Source organism: Lepisosteus oculatus, chromosome 18, assembly GCF_040954835.1.
Source record: "Lepisosteus oculatus isolate fLepOcu1 chromosome 18, fLepOcu1.hap2, whole genome shotgun sequence".
NCBI classification, from domain to species: domain Eukaryota; kingdom Metazoa; phylum Chordata; class Actinopteri; order Semionotiformes; family Lepisosteidae; genus Lepisosteus; species Lepisosteus oculatus.
The window spans coordinates 20,613,977-20,638,623 of record NC_090713.1 but is presented as its reverse complement, the minus strand read 5'-3'; the positions used below and the strand labels follow the sequence as shown (position 1 = coordinate 20,638,623).

Here is a 24,647-nt window from a genome sequence, read left to right as displayed (position 1 = left end):
GGAAGGAGGTAGGGGGGTCAGGGAGTGCCCCCCCAAAAATTGTACCCACTAAACAGACGCAATAATAGCTCAGAGTGCAGCAGGAATTTATCCCTCTCAGTGCTGTGCATCTATGCAGCAGCAGCCCAGAGCCTATAATGGAGACACAGGGCCCAGAGTGGGACCACACCCTGAACGGGACATCAGTCCACCACAGGTCACACACACCTGCACACTCACTCTCACACAGGGGGCTAATCAAGAGATGCCGTTTCTCCAGGAAGGCAAGTTTTTGGAAGGTGGGAGTGGACCGCAGTACCATTGTTGGAGAAAGCCTGTGGAGAACATGCGGACTCCCCCCAGAAGGTCCCCCTGGTTCGGAATCAAACCCAGGACCCGAGAGCTGTCCTGGGTTTGAGAGCAGCATCGCAAACTACCCCCCCCACCACTATTCCTATGTTTTGTTTTCCTATTTATTTATCTTCTTTAAGGAGATGGATTTAATCAGAGCTTTGCTAATGAGCTCGGAGCCAAGAGTGCAGGGTCTTAACGAACCAGCCGAGGAAGGCTCCAATTAACAGGACGACATGTTCCGAGCACGCGTCTCGTTTTTAGAAAAATAATCCAAAGAGGGGAAATGGCGAAGAAAAAGAATATTTTTTTTTCGTTAAGGATCCGGAATGAAATCAGCAGTGACTTTTTTCCATCTCGTTTAATATTCAATAATAGTCGCTCGGGTTTGTGTAGCGCTAATTGCACACTGGCAATTAGGTCGTCTTTCTTTTAGCAGCTGTTGAAAGAATTCCGACGGTCCCGCAGACTCGGGCCTGGCAGGTCTGCACACGAAGGCGGGGCCGCGCTAATGATCGATGCAGCTCCAGACGTTCGGTTCCGGGGGTAACTCGGTGCAGGGAGGTGGGGGGGGGGCGCACTTCATCAGAAAATCGGGGCGCACAAGGAACCCCATTACACTGCAAGGAATCTCCAGGTCTTATCCCTCTTGCTAAAAGCTAAAGGCACCCGTCTCGTGTTCGGAAAACTCCCCCTGCCAGTTTGGCAAGGTCTTTAAAGGCCAGTTAGTGGCAGTGCTTGCTTGCTGTCTGCGCTAATTAAACCCTCATCCCCAGCGCATCCCAGCAGCTCAGGGCTGAGTGTCCATAGCAATCTGCTTTGGGAGCAGAAAGAGAAACTGGCACAGGTTCTGGCCCGGCGACCCGTAGGCTCAGTTAAGGCTTCATTTCAGTCAAGAGCTCAGCTGCAGTGGAAGGCAGCAGGTGTGGGGGGGGGGTCCCCCAATACCAGGGGGGGGTCCCCCAATACCAGGGGCGGGACCCCCCCAGTCTTCATCCATGCTTGCCAGCAGGCAGTTAGAGTGTGCATACTGGAGAGCAGAGGGTCCGGGCCTGGGCCCCCAGCATTGCAGAACAATTCCATCCCGGAGTCTCGGGATCCTCCGGAGAGCGGGAGAACGAGGAGAAACACTTTCAGGGTGCTTCATGCCTTGCCTGGCCTGTCAATTCCAGTCCTAAGCCAAGCCATGGGCGATTTCACTGTTTTCCTCCTAATTAGTCATATATTTAATGACACGCTGTGTTATTAAATTAAAAAGCGATTTACAGGAATAAGAATAAAGTGGTTAAAATATATGGTTGCTCTCTTGATTATATGGCATGTAGGAAAAAAGAGGCCGTTTTCATAAGGGGAGTCTTTAAATTCCTTATAATCTTAATAAGCCGGGCAATTAAGTGATTCAATGTGCTCTAACAAGCGCCGGTCTTTCCCTGATGACTATTAGATGTTTATTCCTAATGTACTGGCAAAGATGATGTAAAGTTATCATTTGAAGTACTGAAACGATGCCAGTTTTTTTCAATCAGGACTGCGATTTGATTTCTTTTTCAAACTGGGGGCAAGTGAGAAGGCAGATGCACTTGGGGGGGGGGGGGGGGCGGGGCTGGCACAGTCTTGTTCAGTCCGGGTCCGAGCCCTGGGTTCCTAGACTGCAGTTATAGCGTAGGCCTCCAGTTGTCCGAGAGTTCATTTGCTTGACCTTGCGGTGCGCCCTCTCGGGAATTAAAAGAGTCCATTACAGGGTAGGGTTAAAAACAAACAAGCAGCAGATTCAGGAATTTTAAGATTGTCTGAAATTGAATTTTTATAAGCCGTGATTAGATAGCCTCACATAAATTGCTTCACTGTATTTTCAACAGTGATTTCAATTGTTCTTTTTTTTGTGGATGTTCTGATTTTCTAAAATGTCCTTTTTTTGCGGATGAGGGCTCAGAGGTTAGGGCAGCTGCCTCACTCATCCTGTGATGATTCATTTCCGGCTCTGGGACCCCTTCTGTGTGGAGTTTGCATGCTCTCCCCTTACCCCCCCATGTGGGCCTTCTCCAGGCGCTCCAGTTTCTTCCCACTGCCCATTGGTCACGCAGTCCAGGTTAATTGGAGTGTGTGGGCGATTGCATGTGTGTGTCTGTCCCATGGTGGACTGAAGTCCTGTCCAGGGTGTGTGTGTGTGTTGTGATGGTCTAGTGTCCTGGTCCAGGGTGTGTGTGTGTTGTGATGGTCTAGTGTCCCTTCCTGGGTGTGTGTGTTGTGATGGATTGGTATCCCCAGGGACAAACTGTTGGACAGTGCAGGGTGTGTGTGTCCTGTGATGGTCTGGTGTCTTGTCCTGTGTGTGTGTGTCCTGTGATGGACTACTGTCTTGTCCAGCATGTGTGTCTTTGTGTGTCCTGTAACAGACGAATGTCCTGTGATGGATTGGTGAGCTGTCCAGGGTGAGTACATGCGTCTAGGGTGTGTCCTTGTCTATGTGTCCCCTGCGACAGACTGTCCAGGGTGTGTGTGTCCTCGGATGGTCTGATGTCCTGTCCAGGGTGTGTGTGTGTGTGTGTGCGTGTCCTGTGGTGGACTACTGTCTATCCAGCGTATGCGTCAGTGTGTGCCCTGCGACAGACTGGTGTCCTGCCTGGGGGGATGTGCGTATGTCCTGTAACGGACTGGTGTCCTGTCCAGGGTGTACCCCGCCCTGTGCCCACTGTCTGCTGGGTCGGGCTCACCACCCCCCTGCGGAGACTAGGCAGTCATTGAAGAGGAATGGCTGTGCACTGCAGTAAGAACTGTGACATCCCTGAAGCCCTCTTGCACAGGGAGAATATATCAGCCTCCCCACAGACGGCAGGCTTATAAACCGGCGGCAGCGGTGTTCTCCTTGTTTCCTGCACTCTCTGATTGACTTCCAGCAGCGCATCGGCCATCAATAAAAACGCGCCAGACGGCACCAACGGAATTCTTTTCAGCCGCGGTTACCAGCTGTCGGCAGCTGCAAACCGACAGCCCCCCCCCGCGTCCCGCCCCAGAACGTGTCTGCTTCGGGCCTCTTGTCCTCGTCCATCAGCCTCTGCTGCCACTCTCCCCTCCCGTCTTCCTCCTGTCCCCTGGCGCTGCGCAGGGGCGCCTCCCTGCCTCTCCTGTGACCTTGTGCCTCCTCGCCCTGCCTCCCCCGTCTCTCCCCCCCCCCCCCCCCCCCTCCAGGCAGCAGGCGCTCGGCGCGTTAATTCCACGCCGGCCTCCCCCTCGCCGCGGCCAAATTAAAAATTGATCTCTTCGATTGACGCCCAGGATTAACCCGCCTGCTTCCCCTCTCTCCTTCTCGTCTTCGATAATCCAGTCTTATCTCCCTGCCAGCCAGCCCTTCTTCCCAAAAAGAAAAAAAAAACACAACCCCCCCCTCTGCAGGGACACCAGGGTGTGTGGACAGAGCCAGTTCCTGACCTCTGACCTCTGACCTCTGACCTCATGCCCAGTCAGCATGAACTTTTTTTTTTCAGGGGGGGGGGCACAATGGGCACATTTTCGGCATTTTTTTTAAGTGTTAAGTGCTCTGCAGCATGCATCGTGTTTTCTGAACCGCTGTGCAGGGATTGAGGAATTCAAGAATTATTTCAACAAACACCGCTGCCAGACAATGGCGGATGTCAGGGAACACAGCCGCACTCGTCCTTAGGAACAAAAAAAACATGTTTTTCTTTGGAACATATTCCCACGTAAGACCACAGACAACTGGCAGTTCAGAAAATTCCAACAGGTTTCTTCTGAAAAAGAGAACTCATTAATTTATTGATTAAGCTTTTAATGAATGTCTGTTACTTAATATTCAGCGCACTTTAGAAGGTAATAAAGGTGACAGTCGAGAGAAGGCTGTCTGGACCACCCTGCTCGTTTGTCGGCTAGTGCTGAGCTTCGATCCCGAAACGCCACCCAGTCATTTCTTGCAAGTTCCTGGGGAATGGTCTCACCTTTGGGCCTGCATTACAGAAACCTTCATCTGCCCTCCTTTGTTCAGGGCTTCTCACGAGGCAGCAGCGTGGTGCAGTGGTCAGGATTCTAGACGTGGGCTCGAAAGGTTGTGGGTTCAAATCCCACCTGGGGGGCATAGCTTTCGCCCCCCCCCCCCCTGAGGAAAGCACCTCACCCCACCTAACCCATCTGTGTAAATGGGTGCAAACCGAAGTCAAATTAGTCATTAATCGCAGTTTCAAGGTGACAAACAAACATGTGGACATCTCTCTGAGCTCTGCTTGCCAAAGGCAATCAAACGCAACATGGATGTGCCCGATTGCAGCGTGTCCTCTGTCGTTACAGCAAACTGGAAATCGTTCCAGGCATTGTGCCAAATATTTCTGTGACTCATTCCTCCTCGGTCCCGAGCTGAACTTTAAAAACACGCATTGAAAAGGCTCCGGACAGTGCCTGTCCGACCTTCATCGGCCACCGCGGGTCACCTGGAGGTTTAATGGGCGGAATTCAACTGTTGATCGCTCTTAGCATCCTCTTCTAGGGCTTCGCTGTGGTGTTCCGATCCCAGCCCTGCTAGCGGGCCGAGATCTGCCTCTTTCACACAACCATATGCCAAGAGCACTGAAAGGAGAGTAGGGGAGACAGGAGCCCAGCGACGGCTCTCCAGAAGCCTGTGTTTTTAAGCCCCGGCTGCTGGGATTGGAGTATTTTTGCGCCCGCTCTTGTTTTAGTCTACCCGAGCGCCCTCTGCGGGCAGTCCTAGGAGATTCGGTTATTCCGATGCTTCAGGACACGATTCCTGACAGGGACTAGTGAGCAGGAAGGGCTGCTTCACATCGCAATTCCGTGGGAAACTCTCGACATGGCAGCTCACAGTAGTTTCACCAAGCTCCCTGTGCTCTTGTGCTTTGGAAGTTCTTCCGCTAGCGTCCCGTCCTGGGCCGGTGCGGCCCCCCTCCCCCCTCCGCCTCGCTCACTCACCCCCCCCACCCTCCCCTCTGTCTCCCGCCCAGGTGGTGTACAAGAACAACGACTTCAAGCTGGAGCTGTCCCGCCTGGCCATTGAAGGGGACCCCAAGATCAGCCTGCACGGGGACCTGGTCTTCCGCTGCGAGGACGTGGCCGCCCTGGACCCCGTGACCTTCGAGACCCCCGAGTCCTACATCGCCCTGCCCAAGTGGAACACCAAGAAGACGGGCTCCATCTCCTTCGACTTCCGCACCACGGAGCCCAGCGGCCTCCTGCTCTTCAGCCACGGCCGGCTGCAGGGCCCCAAGGAGAGCCGGCCCGAGCGCTTGCTGAAGGCCGACTACTTCGCCATCGAGCTGCTTGACGGCTTCCTCTACCTGCTCATGGACATGGGCTCGGGCAGCATCAAGCTGAGGGCCAGCAACAAGAAAGTCAACGACGGGGAGTGGTGCCACGTGGACTTCCAGCGGGAGGGCCGCAAGGGTACGAGGGCCGTAGTGTGGGGGGAGTCCCAGCGCAGTTCTGGTGAAGAGTGAACCCTGCAATCAGCTCACTCTCTCCTGTCCGGTGCTCTGGAGCTCGTGGTGTGTCAGGACAGTAAATATGTAAACTGTTTAGTACTCCACATATGGGCTGCAAAACTACAGCTCTTTTGAGGAATCTCTGCGCTAGTGAGCAGATTAACAGCCCAGTGTGGCTGTGCACTAGTGAGCAGATGATCAGTCCAGTGTTCCTGTGCACTTCTAAGCAGATGAACAGTGCAGTGTTCCTGTGCACTAGTGAGCAGATGAACAGTCCAGTGTGGCTGTGCACTAGTGAGCAGATGATCAGTCCAGTGTTCCTGTGCACTTCTAAGCAGATGAACAGTGCAGTGTTCCTGTGCACTAGTGAGCAGATGAACAGTCCAGTGTGGCTGTGCACTACTGAGCAGATGAATAGTCCAGTGTGTCTGTGCACTACTGAGCAGATGAACAGTCCAGTGTGGCTGTGCACTAGTGAGCAGATGAACAGTCCAGTGTGGCTGTGCACTAGTGAGCAGATGAATAGTCCAGTGTGTCTGTGCACTAGTGAGCAGATGAACAGTCCAGTGTGGCTGTGCACTAGTGAGCAGATGAACAGTCCAGTGTGGCTGTGCACTAGTGAGCAGATGAACAGTCCAGTGTGGCTGTGCACTAGTGAGCAGATGAATAGTCCAGTGTGGCTGTGCACTACTGAGCAGATGAACAGTGCAGTGTGGCTGTGCACTAGTGAGCAGATGAACAGTCCAGTGTGGCTGTGCACTAGTGAGCAGATGAATAGTCCAGTGTGTCTGTGCACTACTGAGCAGATGAACAGTCCAGTGTGGCTGTGCACTAGTGAGCAGATGAATAGTCCAGTGTGTCTGTGCACTACTGAGCAGATGAACAGTCCAGTGTGGCTGTGCACTAGTGAGCAGATGAACAGTCCATTGTGGCTGTGCACTAGTGAGCAGATGAACAGTCCAGTGTGGCTGTGCACTAGTGAGCAGATGAACAGTCCATTGTGGCTGTGCACTAGTGAGCAGATGAACAGTCCAGTGTGGCTGTGCACTACTGAGCAGATGAACAGTCCAGTGTGGCTGTGCACTAGTGAGCAGATGAATAGTCCAGTGTGGCTGTGCACTACTGAGCAGATGAACAGTCCAGTGTGGCTGTGCACTAGTGAGCAGATGAACAGTCCAGTGTGGCTGTGCACTAGTGAGCAGATGAACAGTCCAGTGTGGCTGTGCACTAGTGAGCACACAAACAGCCCAGTCCGGCCGTCACTCTCCCTGTCACTCTGTCTTCTATGACTCTTCCTCAGCTATCCTTTTACTCAACACACAGATAAGTCTCCATCCTTATCTCTGTCTCCTTCTTGCCCTCCCGCCCTTTCACTAGTCCACAAGAATTCCTCTGTCTCTCCACCTACAGCCGTCTCTCTGTCATCTGTCCTCTCTATCCCTTTGTGGCTCCTTCCTCTGTGCTAGCCAGCTCACATTGCAGTCTGTGTGCGTGTGTCTGTAACCCCGGTGGCGTAGGAGGTCCTTGATACCTAATCACTGTCGCGGCGCCCTACTGGGAGACACACTGAGCCGGCTCCTCCAGCCCCACTATAATTGCATTTTAATAGATAATTAAAACCCAGCCGTAAATCAAGTGGAGACACCTCAAGAGGGACATCCTTTCCTGGAGTCTCCCCCCCCCTCCTTTTCACACCTTCCAAATATAGCATCAAAGACTAAAAGGCGGCTGTGTTCACCTTCCTTAAAGTGATACACACGCTCACCGACACAAAACTCACCCACGCCACCTAGTGGCTGCTGGACGAGCAGCAGCACGAGGCCCATACAGCCAGAGATCGCTCAGCCTCCTTCTTCACCCTGATCTCGGTGTGTGTCTGGGGGGGGTTGGAGGAGGGGGGGGGCAGAGACTAATGGACAATTCATTACTTTCAGATTTTAAAGGAGCTCAGAGGATTGGCTGCAGTTACGAGGGGAGGAGGGGTGCGGAGATAGCACAGCAGTGGCAGAAGCCCAGGGAGATGAACCCAAGAAATGTTATTAGCAAGAGGAGGCTGTCCAGCCCCTCTAGCCTGAGTTAACTGATCCCAGGATCTCATCCAGTAGGAGGAAGATAGTGACCCAGACAAGTACTGAGGTGTCAGGCCATGCAGAGTCTTACAGCCCAGCAGGATGACTGTGAAGTCGGCACAAAACCTGATGGGAAGCCAGTGCAGGGACTCCAGCGCAGGAGTGATGTAGGAAGTAAAACACGATGATAGTAACCCAGACAGGCACCGAGGTGACAGGCCATGTAGAGCCTCACAGGCCAGCAGGATGACTGTGAAGTCGGCACAAAACCTGATGGGAAGCCAGTGCAGGGACTCCAGCGCAGGAGTGATGTAGGAAGTAAAACACGATGATAGTAACCCAGACAGGCACCGAGGTGACAGGCCATGTAGAGCCTCACAGGCCAGCAGGATGACTGTGAAGTCGGCACAAAACCTGATTGGAAGCCAGTGCAGGGACTCCAGCGCAGGAGTGATGTAGGAAGTAAAACACGATGATAGTAACCCAGACAGGCACCCAGGTGACAGGCCATGTAGAGCCTCACAGGCCAGCAGGATGACTGTGAAGTCGGCACAAAACCTGATGGGAAGCCAGTGCAGGGACTCCAGCGCAGGAGTGATGTAGGAAGTAAAACACGATGATAGTAACCCAGACAGGCACCGAGGTGACAGGCCATGTAGAGCCTCACAGGCCAGCAGGATGACTGTGAAGTCGGCACAAAACCTGATGGGAAGCCAGTGCAGGGACTCCAGCGCAGGAGTGATGTAGGAAGTAAAACACGATGATAGTAACCCAGACAGGCACCGAGGTGACAGGCCATGTAGAGCCTCACAGGCCAGCAGGATGACTGTGAAGTCGGCACAAAACCTGATAGGAAGCCAGTGCAAGGACTCCAGGACAGGAGTTAAGGCGATCACCTGCGCATGACCCGGTCGGGATTCTTGTAAACGGTTCTCTCCTCCCATTTCCGTCAGGCTCCATCTCCGTGGACACCCGCAGCACGCCCTTCAACTCCAACGAGGGCAGCGAGATCCTGGACCTGGACAGCGAGATGTACCTGGGGGGGCTGCCGGAGTCCCGGGCCGGCCTGATCCTGCCCCCCGAGGTGTGGACGGCGCTGCTCAACTATGGCTACGTGGGCTGCGTGCGCGACCTCTTCATCGACGGCAAGAGCCGGGACGTGCGGCGGCTGGCGGAGATGCAGAGCGTGCCGGGGGTCAGCAGCTTCTGCACCCGCGAGCTGCAGAAGAGGTGCGCCAGCGCCCCCTGCCTGAACAGCGGGCAGTGCCGCGAGGGCTGGAACCGCTACATCTGCGACTGCACCGGCACCGGCTACCTGGGCCGCAACTGTGAGACCGGTGAGACGCCGGCGCGGCTCTCCGGGGAGGAGGAGGGGGCGGGGGGGGAGACCGTCCTGCTGGCGAACGGGCAGGGAGACCAGGGATAAGAATCAGAGTCCGGGCCGCGGAGGGGAAGCGTGCCTCAGCCGGGAGCGAAGGGGAACCGTGGTGCTCTGATGAGCACGTTTCACCGCAGTGACAGTAAAAACACCGCCTGCACTGCGGCCTGACTGGTAAAAAAACCTCCCACAGAAGAGAGGACATTTCCAGGTCTGCTCAGCGCCATGTTCTGGGATTCAGAACGAGGCAGCAGGACTTCCGGTGAGGTGGAGCGGCCCTGTGACCCTGTAAACAAGCAGGCTGGTGGATCCAGCTCTTCTAATCCAGTAGAAATACTGCTCTCCTCTCCCAGACGGTTTCACTGGCAAATACTGCTCACTGGTTAACTCTGTCTGCGGATCACGCTGGAACATTTCTGCGGTGAAATGTCTGCTGCACAACCTGTACTTATTCGCTCATACATCACAGTCCATTAGTCAGTACAGGGACTAGTGAGCAGGAAGGGCCGCTTCACATCTCAGTACATAAGTCAGTACAGGGACTAGTGAGCAGGAAGGGCTGGCTCACATCTCAGCACATTAGTCAGTACAGGGACTAGTGAGCAGGAAGGGCTGGTTCACATCTCAGTACATTAGTCATCACAGGGACTAGTGAGCAGGAAGGGCTGCTTCACATCTCAGTACATTAGTCAGTACAGGGACTAGTGAGCAGGAAGGGCTGCTTCACATCTCAGTACATTAGTCAGTACAGGGACTAGTGAGCAGGAAGGGCTGGTTCACATCTCAGTACATTAGTCAGTACAGGGACTAGTGAGCAGGAAGGGCTGCTTCACATCTCAGTACATTAGTCAGTACAGGGACTAGTGAGCAGGAAGGGCTGCTTCACATCTCAGTACATTAGTCAGTACAGGGACTAGTGAGCAGGAAGGGCTGGTTCACATCTCAGTACATTAGTCAGTACAGGGACTAGTGAGCAGGAAGGGCCACTTCACATCTCAGTACATTAGTCAGTACAGGGACTAGTGAGCAGGAAGGGCCGCTTCACGCCGCAGTTCGCGGGAACAACACGGCGACGTACAGTACTTTCACAACGTTTCACGATTTTGTGCTGGATTGGGAATTCGTCAAAAGTCGTGATCCCTTCAAGGAATTTATTCTGCTGCCGGGCGTTTAACAACCGGACTGAGAAACTGGGACGGCAGTTCCCCTTCGAGACGCAGTAGCATGAGAGGGTGGGGGAAAAAAAAGGTTGCTTTCTCTTTTCTCTGTCTGTTTCTTTCTCTTTCCCCTGGCTGAGCTCTCTTTCTAGTCAGATATAACAGGAGTAACAACTGAGTGACTTTCTATTCTCCCCTTTCTAAAAACACATTGTTTTCTTTAGTCATTTGTACAGTAGCTGCTTGCAGTCTGGGCATTATGTCAGAATCACAAGGACATTTCGTTAACAGAAGCAGCGTTCTGAACACAGACAACTTTTTACAGATTTCTTCCAGTCAGTACAGAAGTTACACAGAAAGCGCAGAAATGAAATTACAAGCATTACAATTCCAAGGATGTTCAGATTGCCATGGGGTTATTTTAAAATATAAGGAAAAACTATCTTTCACTGTGCAAGAAGGAACAGAAAACAATGCCCCCACATGCGAGGAAAGTCCGGAAATCCCAGCCGAAATTCCTTCTGGATGGCCGGCGGTATCCCAGCGAGAGTCGACGGGAGTCCGGCCTCTCGTGAACCGCGCTCGCAGGAATCCGGTAGAAATCCTGCGGGATTTCTTTTTTCCGGGAGTTTTTTTTTTTTTACTTGGTCAAGTCAGAATGCAGGCAGCCAGGAAAAGCAGAAAGCAGACGTTTTTTTTGACGTGCGAAAGGGGCCGGTGAGTCTGTCGGCTCATTTCTGAAGAAGCTGTTCATTCGGACCGGTCCTTTGAGGGACGAGCTGGGATTAAAACGGTCAGACACCGCAGTTCTCCAGAACCACTGCCCCCCCCTCCCTGTTCTGGGCAAATGATCCTGCCTCCTGATCCGGAACAGACAAAAGTCCGAAGGGTTATAATAATAATAATACAGGTCATGGGGATCCCCTCCACCACCACCAGTGTGCAGCCCCAACTGGATGATGCGACGGCAGCCATAGTGCACCAGAACGCTCCCCACACCCCAGCTCTCAGTGGGGAGGAGAGCAGAGAGATGGAGCCAGTTCAGAGAGGGGGGTTATTAGGAGGCCATGATGGGTAAAGGCCAGGGGGGAAATTTGGCCAGGACACTGGGGTAACACCCCTACTCTTCTCGAGAAACACCCTGGGGTTTTTAATGACCGCAGAGAGTCAGGACCTCGGTTTGACGTCTCATCCGAAGGACGGCGCCTGTTTACGGTCTAGTGTCCCCGTCACTATACTGGGGCATCAGGACCCACACAGACCGCAGGGTGAGCGCCCCCTGCTGGCCCCACTAACACCTCTTCCAGCAGCAACCTTAGTTTTTCCCAGGAGGTCTCCCCTCCAGGTACTGACCAGGCTCACACCTGCTTAGCTTCAGTGGGTTGCCAGTTGTGAGTTGCAGGGTGACATGGCTGCTGGCTGAATTTTGAATTCATTTTTGAATGGGTTGAATTCAGAACAGAAGCGGAAGAGAGCGGGGACTGCATCCCGCTCAGCTGGTGTGATTCTGCCCAGGAATCTCCTGCTCCTCGATCACAGGCGTCTCCGAAAGCGAAATGGGGCACAGTATCCAAACAGCTGTGCGGAGATGCTGGAGACGGCCAGCCCTGGTGGACAGTGCGTTTCGTGTTCCTCTGGCGCCACCTGCTGTATGAGAGGAGCAGTGCAGGCTGTGTGCAGTAGACGGGGTATGCAGAGAAAGACCAGGCCCCTTTTCTCTTCTTCCCCTTCATTCTGGGAGTGCCATTTTAGCTCACTGTGCCAAAACGCCGTCAAACTCCCTTTACTGCCATTGCCCAATATTGGATAGTGGGAAAGGTTTGTAAATCTGCAGCGAATTTATCCCATGGTATTCGTCAGCACTGTGAGCACCATGCCAAGCTGCTTGATACAGAGATCGCAATGCCGCCACGGTAATAGGATACCAGAGGAATTACAGACAGAGCAGAATTACAACCCGGTTTAGTAAGACAAAGCCAGCTAGTTACTGGGGCAGATTTCAGAGCATAAGGCTACAAACGAGAGGCCGGTTATCCCATCTGGCGTATTTGGTGGTTAATAGCCAACTGATCCGAGGATCTTATCCTTCTGTTTTTTTGAAAGGAGACAAGAGTATCAGTTTCAACCACATGGCTGGGCAGCTTGTTCCACACCCCCACCACCCTTTGTGCCTCCTGTTCTAAAAAAAAACAAAACAAAGTCTGTTTTGGGATCCACTGTAGCACAAAGCATCTACATTGCAATAAAGGCAGATAAGAACTCCTCACTGACGGGCGAGTATGTTGTGTGATCTGGGATATCAGAAATGGGCTGAAAAATGAGACTGCATTAGGAATAATTCAGTGTTCAGGGACTACCAGGCGGGGCACTGCCGTCCGTAGCTTGTTCCATACCCCCACCACCCTTTGCGTACAGGAGGCACTTCTTTGGTGGTGGTGGAGGGGAGTCCCCATTACCTGTAAAGCGCTTTGAGTGGAGTGTCCAGAAAAGTGCTATATAAGTGTAAGCAATTATTATTATTATTATTATTATTATTATTACTTCTTTCCACAAAGGGTTGTGGGAGGGTGGAACCAGCCGCCCAGTCACGTGCGTTCAGTACCGCCGTGAATTTATACACCTGCTAGAGAAATCCAGCTCATTCCAATCCCCCGGCCCACCTAGACTCTGTGCATGAAAGACAAATGTCTCCCCCTTCCTGGCAAAGGCTATTTTCATATTTCGGGGTTCAGAAGAAACAGCATTATTATTCACTCGTACATCACAGGACATCCTGTACATCATCCTGACAGGGACTAGTGAGCAGGAAGGGCCGTTTCCCGTCGCAATTTCGTGGGAACTCTCAACAACATGGTAGCTCCCGTGCTTTTGTGCTTTGAAGTTTTAAAATCGGTCACTTGCTCTGTAACTTCAGTGAATGTAGCGTGTTCCCGAGACTTAACGAGCAGCCTGAGACACCGGGGCTGCGGTTCCCCCCGTTAATGACGCCAGGGCCTGCCCTGTCTCCCACCCTGCTGTCTGCGCAGAGGCTACGGTGCTCAGCTACGACGGCAGCATGTACCTGAAGATCATCATGCCCGGCACGATGCACACCGAGGCCGAGGACGTGTCCCTGCGCTTCATGTCCCAGAGGGCCTACGGCCTCCTGATGGCCACCACCTCCAAGGAGTCAGCCGACACCCTGCGCCTGGAGCTGGACGGCGGGAAGGTCAAACTGACCGTCAACCTAGGTAAACCCCCAGCCCCCCCGCCCCTCTGCAAGCCCTCCTCCCGACTGACCACAACCGAGGCGGGGGTGGAGAGTACGCCTGCGCCCCCCCCCTCCCCCCCTTCTCCTCCCTCTATCCCGAACAGAGCTCCCCCACTCTCGCCTGCCTCTCCCCTCTCCGGCCCTGATCTCCAGCCGCCTGGGGCTCTCGGCCGAAGAGACCCCCCACCCCCACCCCCCTCGCGGTGGACGCGGCGGGGCCTCTCTCGCGGGGGCCCAGCTGGGGGGAGGGGGCCGGGCAGCTCTGGCAGGGGGTGAAGAGAATCTCCCCGTCCCGGTTCGACATCAGACGTCCCCCTCCTCTCTCTCTCTCTCTCCCCCCTACCCCTCTCTCTCTCTCTCTCTGTCTTGCGATCATTCCTCGCCCTCTCCCACCCCCCTCTCCACCACGGCCCAGAAGATGGAACTTTTCATCCCTTCAATGGCCTGTGATCTGCGGTCCTCGGATCAAACAGCCACAGAGACCGGCTCACTGCCCCAGATCCTGCCCCTACCCCCTGATGTCCCCCCTCCCAGGGGGCAGGACCTGCCCTCCTGCCCCCTGGAAACACCACACATACATCTGTAGCCCAGAGCGCACCCCCTCTGACAGCACACTGCTCTTACTTTCCAGTCTTGCGGCCTCACTGGCCTCAAGCCCTGCCCACAAACCAGTGAAGATGGCGGTGGTGCCGCCACTCTTTCCAAAAGAGATGGAGGTTTATTTAAGTTTGGCGTTCGAATGCCAGCAGTTTTAACCGGACGAGCAGTGCCGATACACAATATCCCTGCGCCTAGATAAAAGCCACATTACAGAGGGCATCCCGGCTCTCGGCATATCTTTTCCTGACCAGTGATGCCACTGCCAGGTTGGCGTGGCCCATGATCAACAGGCAGGATTTCCTCCAAGGAATCGTGCCCAACACTGTCCCCAGCTAGGGATGCCAATTAAAGAGAGCTGGCGCAGTGTTTCACTGGAGCCCGAAAGAGCAAGAATTTGCCCATCGCTTTCCACCCGGGGCGCGGCGCCATCTTGTCCAGCGCCCCTGGAGGAGAGGGTGCCGGCAGGGTGGGCACGCCTGGCCCGTGGGCCGCCCTGGCAGCTCGGGCGCCCAGCCGCGGTGAGTCCGGTCCGTGGCTGTTTGTGTCCACTGTTCTGTAGCGGTTGACAGCACGAGACACGCCTCGGCCACCGTCACGTGCACACGCAGCCCTTCGCCACTAGGGGGCAGGGAGGGAGGGGTGGAGAGCCCATCGGTGACAGCACTGTGCTTAGTTTAGCAGGACCCCCCCCCCGTGTGGCCGTACAGATGCGGATCACCATTACTCCCAGCAACTAGTGAACACTAGTGAACTAGTGAGAAGATGGAGTCTAATACTGTCTTGTTAGAGTATCAGATATCCAGTAAAGTGTAGACCCAGTATATGGCCTTGTGCATAGCACAGAAAGCACTATTATAGATCACTATTATCATGATGTGACCAGGATGGCAGAGTAGATATGGTCGGGTCACATTTGTTCACGGAACCGTTATTTGAAAGGGCAAGGAATCTACTTTTGTAAATTGGCTTAATCCAATTTTCCACTGGCTGATCAAGGCTCCTGACCTAAGGATCATCCTTAGGTCATTATCTCGCAGTTCACCGAGCACACCGGGCCCGTGCCCTGTGAGCAACAGACCGGAGACACAGCATTCCTGCAGCCAGAAGCCCTTGTTTTTAACCCGCGTGAGTCAGGCGAGCTCCAGGAGGCAGAGATTATGTGCCTGCCCGTTGCTGTTGCCGAGAGTGAATCATTTTCGGGAATAAAAATAGTCCCCTGACCTTTTACGGGCTAAAGCCTGAGAAATAAACACTTTCATCTTCCTCGGACTGGAGTTCTAAGAATACAGCAAGCACGCGAACTGGGAGGGAGCCTCCCCGTCTTGGAGATGGTTCATTCCTCAGATATGAGGAATTGTAGCAAAAGCAGGGATGGGCTCTTCCACTTGGGAGGTATCGGGGGGTGTAATCACCAAAATTCCAGTGAAAATGAGGAGGTGAGCACAGGATCTGGGGGTATCCACTTCCTCTAGGGTGTTGGTCTCTTGGGCTGGTGCACAACGTGGCTGGGGCGTGCAGGCCGCCTTTTCCTAAATGCTTGTGTCAGTTTCCGTTCCTAAAGTGCACAGAGACTTCCTTGAAAAGGCAAACCCTTCAGCAGCTTCTCCTCTCCTTCAAGTGCAGCAGCGAGCCAGGCAGGAATGTGTAGAGTCTCAGAGGGCCCTGTGACCCCCACCCCCCCCCTCAGCTCCCTGCAGACGCAGCCGGAGTGGGAGGGCACACCGCGCCCATCTCACCCCCTGCCCACCGCGCTCATCCCGGCAGGGGCCCTACTACCCTTCCCAGATCCACCCGCTCGGGGCAGCGCCCCTGATCGCTCGCCCGTTACCCGCCGGGTTTCGCTCATGGGACTCATGGGAAGCGTGGCGTCAAGCCTTCCCAGAATGCACTTTGGCCGCCACCCCTTCACCTGGGGGGGCAGTCGGAGCGATTCTTGGCCCTCTTTGTGGTGCTCAGCGCGGGTTCAGAGTGTGCCGCCAGGGGAAAAGACGCAAGACGCTAATCATGCGAACCCCTCGTCTGCAGGACGATCACTTGGAGGAGGCTGCAGCAGCCTGGCGTGAAACTAGAACGTTTGACAAAGGACGCCCTGGAACAAGATGATGCGTAAAGTCGTGCGGATTTCATTCTCTGTACTGGCTGGCACATCTTAAAATAAACCATCCCTACCGTTTGTCGGGGGAGGTGTTTCTTTCCGTGCAAAATGCCCGATTCCGTGCATCCCTCCGTTAGAGGAGGGAATCACAGCTCACCCTTCCGAATTCGTCCAGAGGGGGGTCGCAGGTCACAGAACACACCGGCGAGGTTCCCATTTTCCTGCATTACAGTATACCCCACCACTGCCAACTGGGGGGTACACAGGACTGCCTCCCCCAGTTTCAGGGGACTAGCCCTGTGCTTTTTTTGGGGCGGGGTGGTGCCCAAGATGGCGGTCTAAAACCCCAAATCCAGTGCACGTGGCCCCCTGTAGCAGCCTCCAGGGGGCGCTGCTGAGCAGCATTGGAAAAATCGCACCTGCGATGCCCGTCACAGCTCAGCTGGTGACTGACGCTGCTACGACGCTAGGCCAGACACGTCCCGCTCAGAGGACAGGAGAGAGTTTCCAGCGTAGAGCCTTTCACCCCTCGGGGTCGCCAGCCGCGCGGCGCCGCTGTGTGTCACACACTTGTTCCGCCAGAGCCCTCCCCTGTTCCTCGTCCCCCGTCACGGGACCCGCGGGTGCCGATCAGCGCGGCGCAGGAGGGAGGGAGTCAGTCGCCGTTCCAGGCCCCCGTAAGGAGAGGGGCAAGCGAGGGGTTTGCCTGACTGTGCTTTTTAGGACTCGGGGAGGGAGGGGATTTCCAGAAAGGTAAAGGGAGGGCCTGACTCGTCGCTCGTCCCCGGAAGGTGGACTGTGCATTGCTTGGTTGTCTGCAGAATGTACCTTGAAGGATGTAAAATGTGTCTCTTTTCATGTTTTTTTTTGTCCTCTCCTTATTCCGTTATCTCACCATCTCGCTCTCTCTCCCGCCAGACTGTATCAGGATAGACTGTAACCTCAGTAAGTGGTTCCTACGCAATTTTCTTCTTCTTCTTCTTCTCCGAAAACGATCGGCTCTCTCTGCACTCTGCACCCCCCTCCTCTCCTCTCTCCTCCTCTCCCCCTCCCAGCCCGCCCTCTCTCGCTCGCTCGCTCTCCCACACACCTCTCCTCCTCCCCTTTCCTGCTGCTGCGCCGTCATAACAGTGCAAACGCGGTTCGCAGACGCACCAGGGTCAGACACACTTCCTGCTGGATGCGGCTCAGATCCTGTGAAACGAGCTCCCAGACAAACCCCCTTCTGGTCTTTGCGGTCTGGACAGTGGCCACAGGAGCCGTTAGCTCATTGCTCCAGCACCCAGGTCTCTGGTTCTGGCTCGGCCCGGTGTCTGTGTCGGCGTCACCCCAGCACCGCTGGTCTTGCATGGAAGGGGCCCCACTCAGAAGTGGGGCAGGGCCTGCCGGTCTGATCGGCCCTCTGCGCTCTGGTCGTTGTGTCCAGAGTGACCAGGGCCCGCCCCTCTGACCCTGCTCTGTCGATCCCTCCCTCTTTCACCCTGTCACCTTCAGACCTGCTCATACTCCCTCTCCCTCTCTCTCTCTCTTTCTCTCACGGTGGGGGTGGGGCGGGGTCCTGGGAGCAGGGGCGCGCACACACACACACACACGCCACAGACGCGCATCTGTCACCCCCGAGAGCAGGGTCCCAAACCCCGATGCACTGTTTCCACTCGGCGCCCACGCGGGCCAGTCAGGACCCCAAGGGCAAGACCGCTGCCCCTCTCCCGGCGCAGATCGGGGATCTGGGCTTGCGCCCTCCTTTATCCAAAGACCCGCAGGCACCCCTACACCGATCAGCCCAGTCCTGCAGCTCCGGATCAGACGAACACGAGCCTGTACCACTACAGCCAGCTCCACCGTGCCCTGAGTCCTTCACACTCGCTGCCTTTGGACAAACCTCTTGACAAATGTAGAAAAAACAACCGCAGATACTCTCAGAAAGATCACTGCCCGTTAAACATGTGACAGCTCAACTCAAAGGACAGGGGTCTGAGCTGTTATCATATGCGTAACTACCCCTCCCACATGCCTCCTAAACCACAGTATGGGCTGGAAGCAGTGCTTTGCAATTAGGATCCACGCAGTGGGTCTCTGTAGTAGTGAGCTCAGCAGCACCGCGGCTAGCTCAGCCTGCTTCGAGGCCACACGTGGAGACAGTGCATCATGGCTGAAAGGAGGTTAGGTTCCCCCCCTCAGGGCGCGTGAAGCCCAGACTTCTTCAGGCACATCAGCTGTGGAGGTATCTCTCACGGTGGTTGTGGGGACAGATCTGACACAACGCCCGTCTAAAAGACAGCTTGCCGTTCTCGAGCTCTTAATCCTAACTGCTGTCTGTGGGGAAGTGTGTCGGTGAAGGCAGTTTTGCCACCTTGTTTTAAGGTAAGTGTTTGCTCCTGTGTGTTTGTGTGTGTGTGAGTGTGTGTGTGTGTTTGCGGGGGGGGGGGGGTTAGGATGAGTTAAGCCTGAGCTATCCAGCCGCAGAAAGTCACTTCATTTCTGCTCGGGCAAAAACTCGTCTTCAGCTGAAGCTTGTCCTAGCTGTGTCAGGGCCAGTACTGTAGCACAGCTGCCCCACGTGGGGCAGATTGACAAGGGAGGACCCCCGCCCCCCCCACTCCTGCTTCTTAAGAAATGAGCAAAGCCAACCAGCATGCCAGTGAGCCTTCAAGCACGTCCTGAGGAGAAGTGGCACTCAGAGGAAATCCACATGAACTGGGAGGGGGGGGCATGCAAACTCCACACAGAAGGATCCCACCACTGTCCAGCCCAGCAATGAAAACCAAGGCCCCCTAGAGCTTTGCTAATCCTGCACCTCCATGCCGCCCCCCCGGGAAAAAATTCAAGTGATCCCCAAGCTTGTTATTTCATGAGTTCAGCCACTTTCCAGCACCATCGCTCACGCAGGCAGGAGCTGGAGTAGGCGGTGTTTCATGTCTGAGCATATGTTCACATATGAGAGCTGGGGGGGGGTTGGGAATGGAGGAGCAGGCACAATGAAATGAGCTTTCTTCCTCTCTCCGGGATGGAACTGGATCAGGGTACCGGCCCGGTGAGACGCAGTAAGACACAGCGCAGGTATGACTGTAGCCAGTGCATATTCGTGTGCTAGTGTATAGGCCAGCAGCTGTATCACCCTGCAGCTCCCCACTGGAGCCCAGCAGTGTGAGCCTGGCCAGTACCTGGAGGGGAGACTCCTGGGAGAGCTGAGGCTCCTGCTGGAAGAGGTGTGAGTGAGGCCAGCAGGGGGCGCTCACCCTGCGGTCTGTGTGGGTCCTGATGCCCCAGTATAGTGACGGGGGACACTGCACTGTAAAAAGGCGCCGTCCTTCAGATGAGACGTAAAACCGAGGTCCTGACTCTCTGTGGTCATTAAAAACTCCAGGGTGTTTCTCGAGAAGAGTAGGGGTGTTACCCCGGTGTCCTGGCCAAATTTCCCCCCTGGCCTTTACCCATCATGGCCTCCTAATAACCCCCCTCTCTGAACTGGCTCCATCACTCTGCTCTCCTCCCCACTGAGAGCTGGTTTGTGGGGAGCGGACTGGCGCCTCATCCAGGTGGGGGTACACACTGCTTGGGGTGGAGGGGATCCCCATGACCTGTACAGAGCTCTGAGCGTAAGCAATTATTATTATCAATTATATTCCATCATATCTCTTCACTCCACACTAGGCCCTCTCGCGGAAAACGCAAAGATCGTCACCCAGGAACAGATGTATCAGCTGTTCAATGCACCTGCACTGCTTTTCTGATTTGGAGCTCATAGCAGCCCTGCAATGATGCGTGTTGGTGGGGGGGGGGGTGTTCATGTGTGCTTGGGGAGGGGGGGTTTGGTGCATAAAGTGCTTATATAGCATCCAGGCAGGGCCTCGGGTTTTCATTCCAGCTTTGATCTTAATTGCTTAATTGCGTTCATTATTTGAAGCAGCCCACCTGTGATTTCCGGTCTTAATCAGTTTGCTAATTGAAAAGCCAGCCAGCCCTCAACGCGCGCGGTTTCCCGACAGTTCTCCTGCTCTACACCGGTATTACCACCAGGGGGCTCCCTCACTCGCATAGTGGCCGGCCTGGTGAGGAATTGAACGGACTCGCCACCAGATGGCGGCATTGACCGCGGTATTCCACATCTCGCTTCTGATTTCTCAAGCAGCAAGAGGGTCTGTAGAGGAGAGGAGGCCCTGTAGTCCGTTCGCTCGTTTGGTGCGGTAGCAACGAAACCTCCAATTTCCCGAACCCCCCCACTTGGGAATCCTGCTACAGACACTGGCAACTCTTTGTGTAAAGCTGCGCCCGGGCCTTAAAGCCCTGCCTTATAGTTTGCCTTCTCGCTATTGAGGGGGCAATCTATACTTCTTAGGGTCTCACCCACCTGGATCAAACCCCCTCAGTTCTAGACTGAAGAAACTTTGCGAAGTTCAAGCACTGCCACCCTGGACTGAAATTACACACATCTGGCTGCTCACCCAAGCATTGTGTTTGCTTTTTTTCCCTTCTCTTCCCCACACTATCTTCATGAAGGAACAGAAGAATCTACATCGGGGGGGGTCAAACACTCCTGTCCTGGGGGAGCCCCAGCGTCCTACTGAGATTTCAGTAACGTGATTGGTCTAATTACTTAATTAGCTGCCTAGATGCGTAGCCCTTCTAATCAGGCTCTGAGGTGACCTTACAGAAGGGAAGGTCTCGTGTCCTCAGCTGTTAAGAGAGCTTAAGGAGAATCTTGTGTGTCTCATTTAGCAAATAATGTGGTTAATCATGGCCTCCTAATAACCCCCCTCTCTGAACTGGCTCCATCACTCTGCTCTCCTCCCCACTGAGAGCTGGGGTGTGGGGAGCGGACTGGCGCCTCACCCAGGTGGGGGTACACACTGCTGGTGGAGGTGGTGGGGATCCCCAGGACCTGGAAAGAGCTCCGAGTGGAACTCGATAGAACAGCAACGATATGAATTGTTTCACTGACGACTCGGGTTGAAAGAAAAAGCAGGAGAGCCTCCAGGAAGTCGCTTACAGGCCCTGATCTACAGAATTCCCCATGTGGTGTGGTGTGTGTGTGTGTGCGCAGTCTCTTTACAACCTTGTTGCCTTCCGTGACTGGGGGGGGCCCACAGTACCCTGAGCTGGCATCTCAAGGCAACGCACAAAACTGCACAGAACAAGAAAATTCACATATTCTTCCCCTGGATGGAAGAGATCAGTGAGGCGCCGAATTTCTTCGAGCGTGGCTCATAAAACGTTGATTTAAAAAAACTGCGTTTTAAAAGGATGCCATCAGAGCACACGGGGAGCAGTTTTATCTTAAAAGGAAAAAATTGGGGCTCTGAAATGGCATTTACATGAAAACAATCATTATACCTTTAAATAAAAGCGCATCTAACGTAGGGGCAATAGGGGCTACATATTATGCTTCAAGTGCAGGCATCAATATTCAACCTCCCAGTGCACCCCTACAGCAAACACAAGGAGGAAACGGGTCCCTGTGTTTGCGTTAAACCTTCTGCTTCTTCGGCTGTCATGTGCGCTTTGCACCGCCAGGTGGCGCCACAGAGCGACCCTTCACACGCCGCGCCGAGCGCTGCGGAACGAGCGGGACGGATCGGGCACGTTGCCTTCACGGACACGCGAACGGAAGACATCTTGCCACCCCCGAGGACGCCGGGCGCTCGTCTTGGAGCTGATGGTCAATTCCGCAGCGGAAGTTCGATCCACATCCGTCTGGTTTTTGAAAAAAAAAAAACACCTCAGAGGTTCGGGGCCTCCGCCACGTGGGTTAGACGTTTGTTGCAGACACTTGCCACTCTTTGTGTAAAGGAGCGTCTCTCCCCCCCGTCCTCTCCGCCCCATTCGCCGCCACACTACTCGTGTCAAATCATCCCCACCTCACCTGGACTCGATCGGTTTGACCCCGGGATCTGCTGTCCTCCCGAGACTCCTCTGTTCCAGAGCGGTGAGACTCAGCCCCACCTTTGCCCTGTCCTGTCCGCCTACGAGACACCAGGCGTCGCTCCTGCGGGCTTTCCGGAGAAAAAGCAAAGTGATGTTTTACATCCATCAACCTGCAAAAAAAAAAGGTTCTAAATTGATTTCAAGCGAATGCAACAGGCGAGCGCTTTTCTTGTTGTGCGTGTGTGTGTTGCATCGTGTCCGATCAAAATGACTGGGAATGTTTCGCACACTGTCTGATCGATGTTTCTACGGGTGAATTGTTATGTCAGCCTCAAATTAACCCAGGGCCGCTTTTTCCTTTTCAACATCGAGAGGGGAGGGGCATGCGACTCGCTCCGTGATCTTGATCGGAAATGTGGAGTCACCAATTACCTGTTTTGTTTCCTTCTGCTCGCAAACGAGCCAGCATCGGGCTACGCTAAGCGCCCATCGTGGAGAACAAGGAAGTCAAAACCGTACTCTCCCCCCCCCCGCCCACCCATATGGCAGCCAATCGTCTGCTGAAACGTCACGCGTAGCGCCTCCCTATACCGGAGGGTCGGCGCTGATTGGAGGAGAGGCGTGTCCATCCTATGACCAATAGCCACACCCTTCAGGCGTCCCAGACTACGTGGTCGTGTTCCTAAGACCCGAGAACAGGAGGCAATTCTGTACTCAGAGGGTGGTGGGAGTCTGGAACAAGCTCCACAGCCATGCTGCTGAAGACTACAGTGTCTTCTCAAGAAACGGCTGGATGAGATCCTGGGAGGGAAAAGCTGCCTAATACAAATCCTTCCGTTTTGTAGCTCCTCGTATGTTCTTAAGTGCACTGATACAGTTGCAAGCCCGCGGTGTGATAGGTTGAGGAATGGGACATGGATCGCTTGAACAGGGCTTATGCTCAACACGACGTGACGCCACTCTCCTCTGTGAAGACCAGCGCCTGCAGTACTGTACATGCGCCACCAGGGGGCACTCAAAGCCCGCACTTGAGCCTGACCTGCGGCGTAGCGGACAGGTATCCGTTTCGGGCCCCAGCAGGGGCCTCCTCTTGTGCACGCTGCGCTGATGGGAGTGGCCAAGCCTGTGATCCCTCACTATTGGAACTCTGGCTGTTCGTAACGAGGTTAGTTAGTAACGAGCGAGGACGCTCGAAGTCTCTGGCGCAGCTCCTGCAGCTGCTGAAAGCTGAAACGGAGTGTGTGTGTGTGCGGGTCACCCCCAGTTCTGGATGTCCGTGCCAGCTGGGCTCCCCCACAGACCTGACAAACAAACAATATACTGTATGGGGAGGCGGTGTGGGGGGTGCCCCCATTTATCCCCACCGCGACGTCCTCCTCAGGAGTGTTGCAGGTCGGTCTGCTCTCGGCTAGGGTGGGTTTGGGGCGGAGGGTGGCAGCGTGCGGCTCTGTCTGTGTGCGACTGGGAAGGGTTCGGAGGGAGAGGAGGAGGAGGAGGAGGAGGGGGGCTGGGCAGCAAGTGGATCTGTGCCATTCCCCCTCCTCCCCGGATAATGCCTGCCTGGCTGGGTGCCCGCTGCCAGTCTCCCCGGCGCTGCGTGCCACGCACTCATCCGATCCGCCGTGCAGGAGCTGTGGCGCCCCGGGGCGGACATGATCTGCCCCCGGTGCCGGACCCTGCCTGCTTTACCACGGACACCTCTGTGCAGGCGGACATGACAGGCCCACCCGCTGTCCAGCCGAGAGAGAGACGCAGGGCGTGCTGGCACCCAGCCCCGCCGGATAGCTGTTTTATTCAGGGCACATCCTTCTCAGTCACTATGGATGAGGTGCATTCTCCTTTAACGGCTCGCTGGCCCAGAACAAGCCAAGCCTCTGCTTGTCAGGCTCAATGCGCACTCATCTGTCAGCCACCTTTTTTTGGGGGGGGTGTATCTCCTCTCATTTGCAATTGGAGATCCCTCTTCTGGAAGCAGGGATCCTGGTCACGAGCCAGTGCAATGAGCTGGGGGGCCGGGGTGGGGGGGGCGCTCTTTAAGGAATCATGCAGGGAGGGCCGTCCAGGAAGTGACGGCAGGAGAGGGGGGGAGTGGCATACAGCATGTTTACAAGGACCATTCGCCTGGTCCTGCTCATCTGGTGGCTTGTAGATGGCTGACCCAGGGATCTCAACCGTCCTTATTGCTTGAATACATCAAAGGGTTTCAGCATGGCAGCTTATCCTGTTCCAGACTCCCGCAACCCTTTGCGTACAGCAGCAAGGAAAAGGACGGGGTGTCGCTACGCCAGACGGCGGCCTCGATCGGATCAGGGCGGGATTCTCCAGGCGTGGCAGGGGACCCCACCTGCAGCGTCCTGTAGCTTTGCTTGTTTTGTGAGCGTGTCGCCGGTTTGGCCCCCCGCGCGCACAGGCGACAGAAAAACAAAAGCCCAACCTTGGAGAAGGCCGGTGCATTGGAC

General features: G+C 54.9%; 1 protein-coding gene and 1 long non-coding RNA gene across 16 annotated transcripts in view; one reads left to right on the top strand and one right to left on the bottom strand.

The window, feature by feature from the left end:
• LOC138224096 (uncharacterized) overlaps positions 1-22,692 on the bottom strand; it is a 28,698-nt gene extending 6,006 nt beyond the window's left edge. The window contains exons 1-3 of one of the 2 annotated variants that reach the window (XR_011182439.1): positions 22,621-22,692; positions 22,187-22,358; positions 20,891-22,017 (exon numbers count right to left, since the gene is read on the bottom strand). This is a non-coding gene — a long non-coding RNA (uncharacterized lncRNA). Of the gene's footprint in view, positions 1-20,890; positions 22,018-22,186; positions 22,359-22,620 lie in introns of those variants that run through there. The other variant, XR_011182438.1, reaches the window with a different exon arrangement.
• The window catches only part of LOC107075879 (neurexin-2-like), a 627,393-nt gene that overhangs the window by 289,795 nt on the left and 312,951 nt on the right, over positions 1-24,647 (top strand). For 10 of the 14 annotated variants that reach the window (XM_069180400.1, XM_069180401.1, XM_069180404.1 and 7 more), the window contains 4 exons: positions 5,298-5,736; positions 8,797-9,180; positions 13,405-13,608; positions 17,242-17,268. In XM_069180400.1, the coding sequence (XP_069036501.1) occupies positions 5,298-5,736; positions 8,797-9,180; positions 13,405-13,608; positions 17,242-17,268 (1,054 nt within the window). The remainder of the gene's footprint in view (positions 1-5,297; positions 5,737-8,796; positions 9,181-13,404; positions 13,609-17,241; positions 17,269-24,647) is intronic. The other 4 variants (XM_069180406.1, XM_069180405.1, XM_069180402.1 and 1 more) reach the window with 1 other exon arrangement.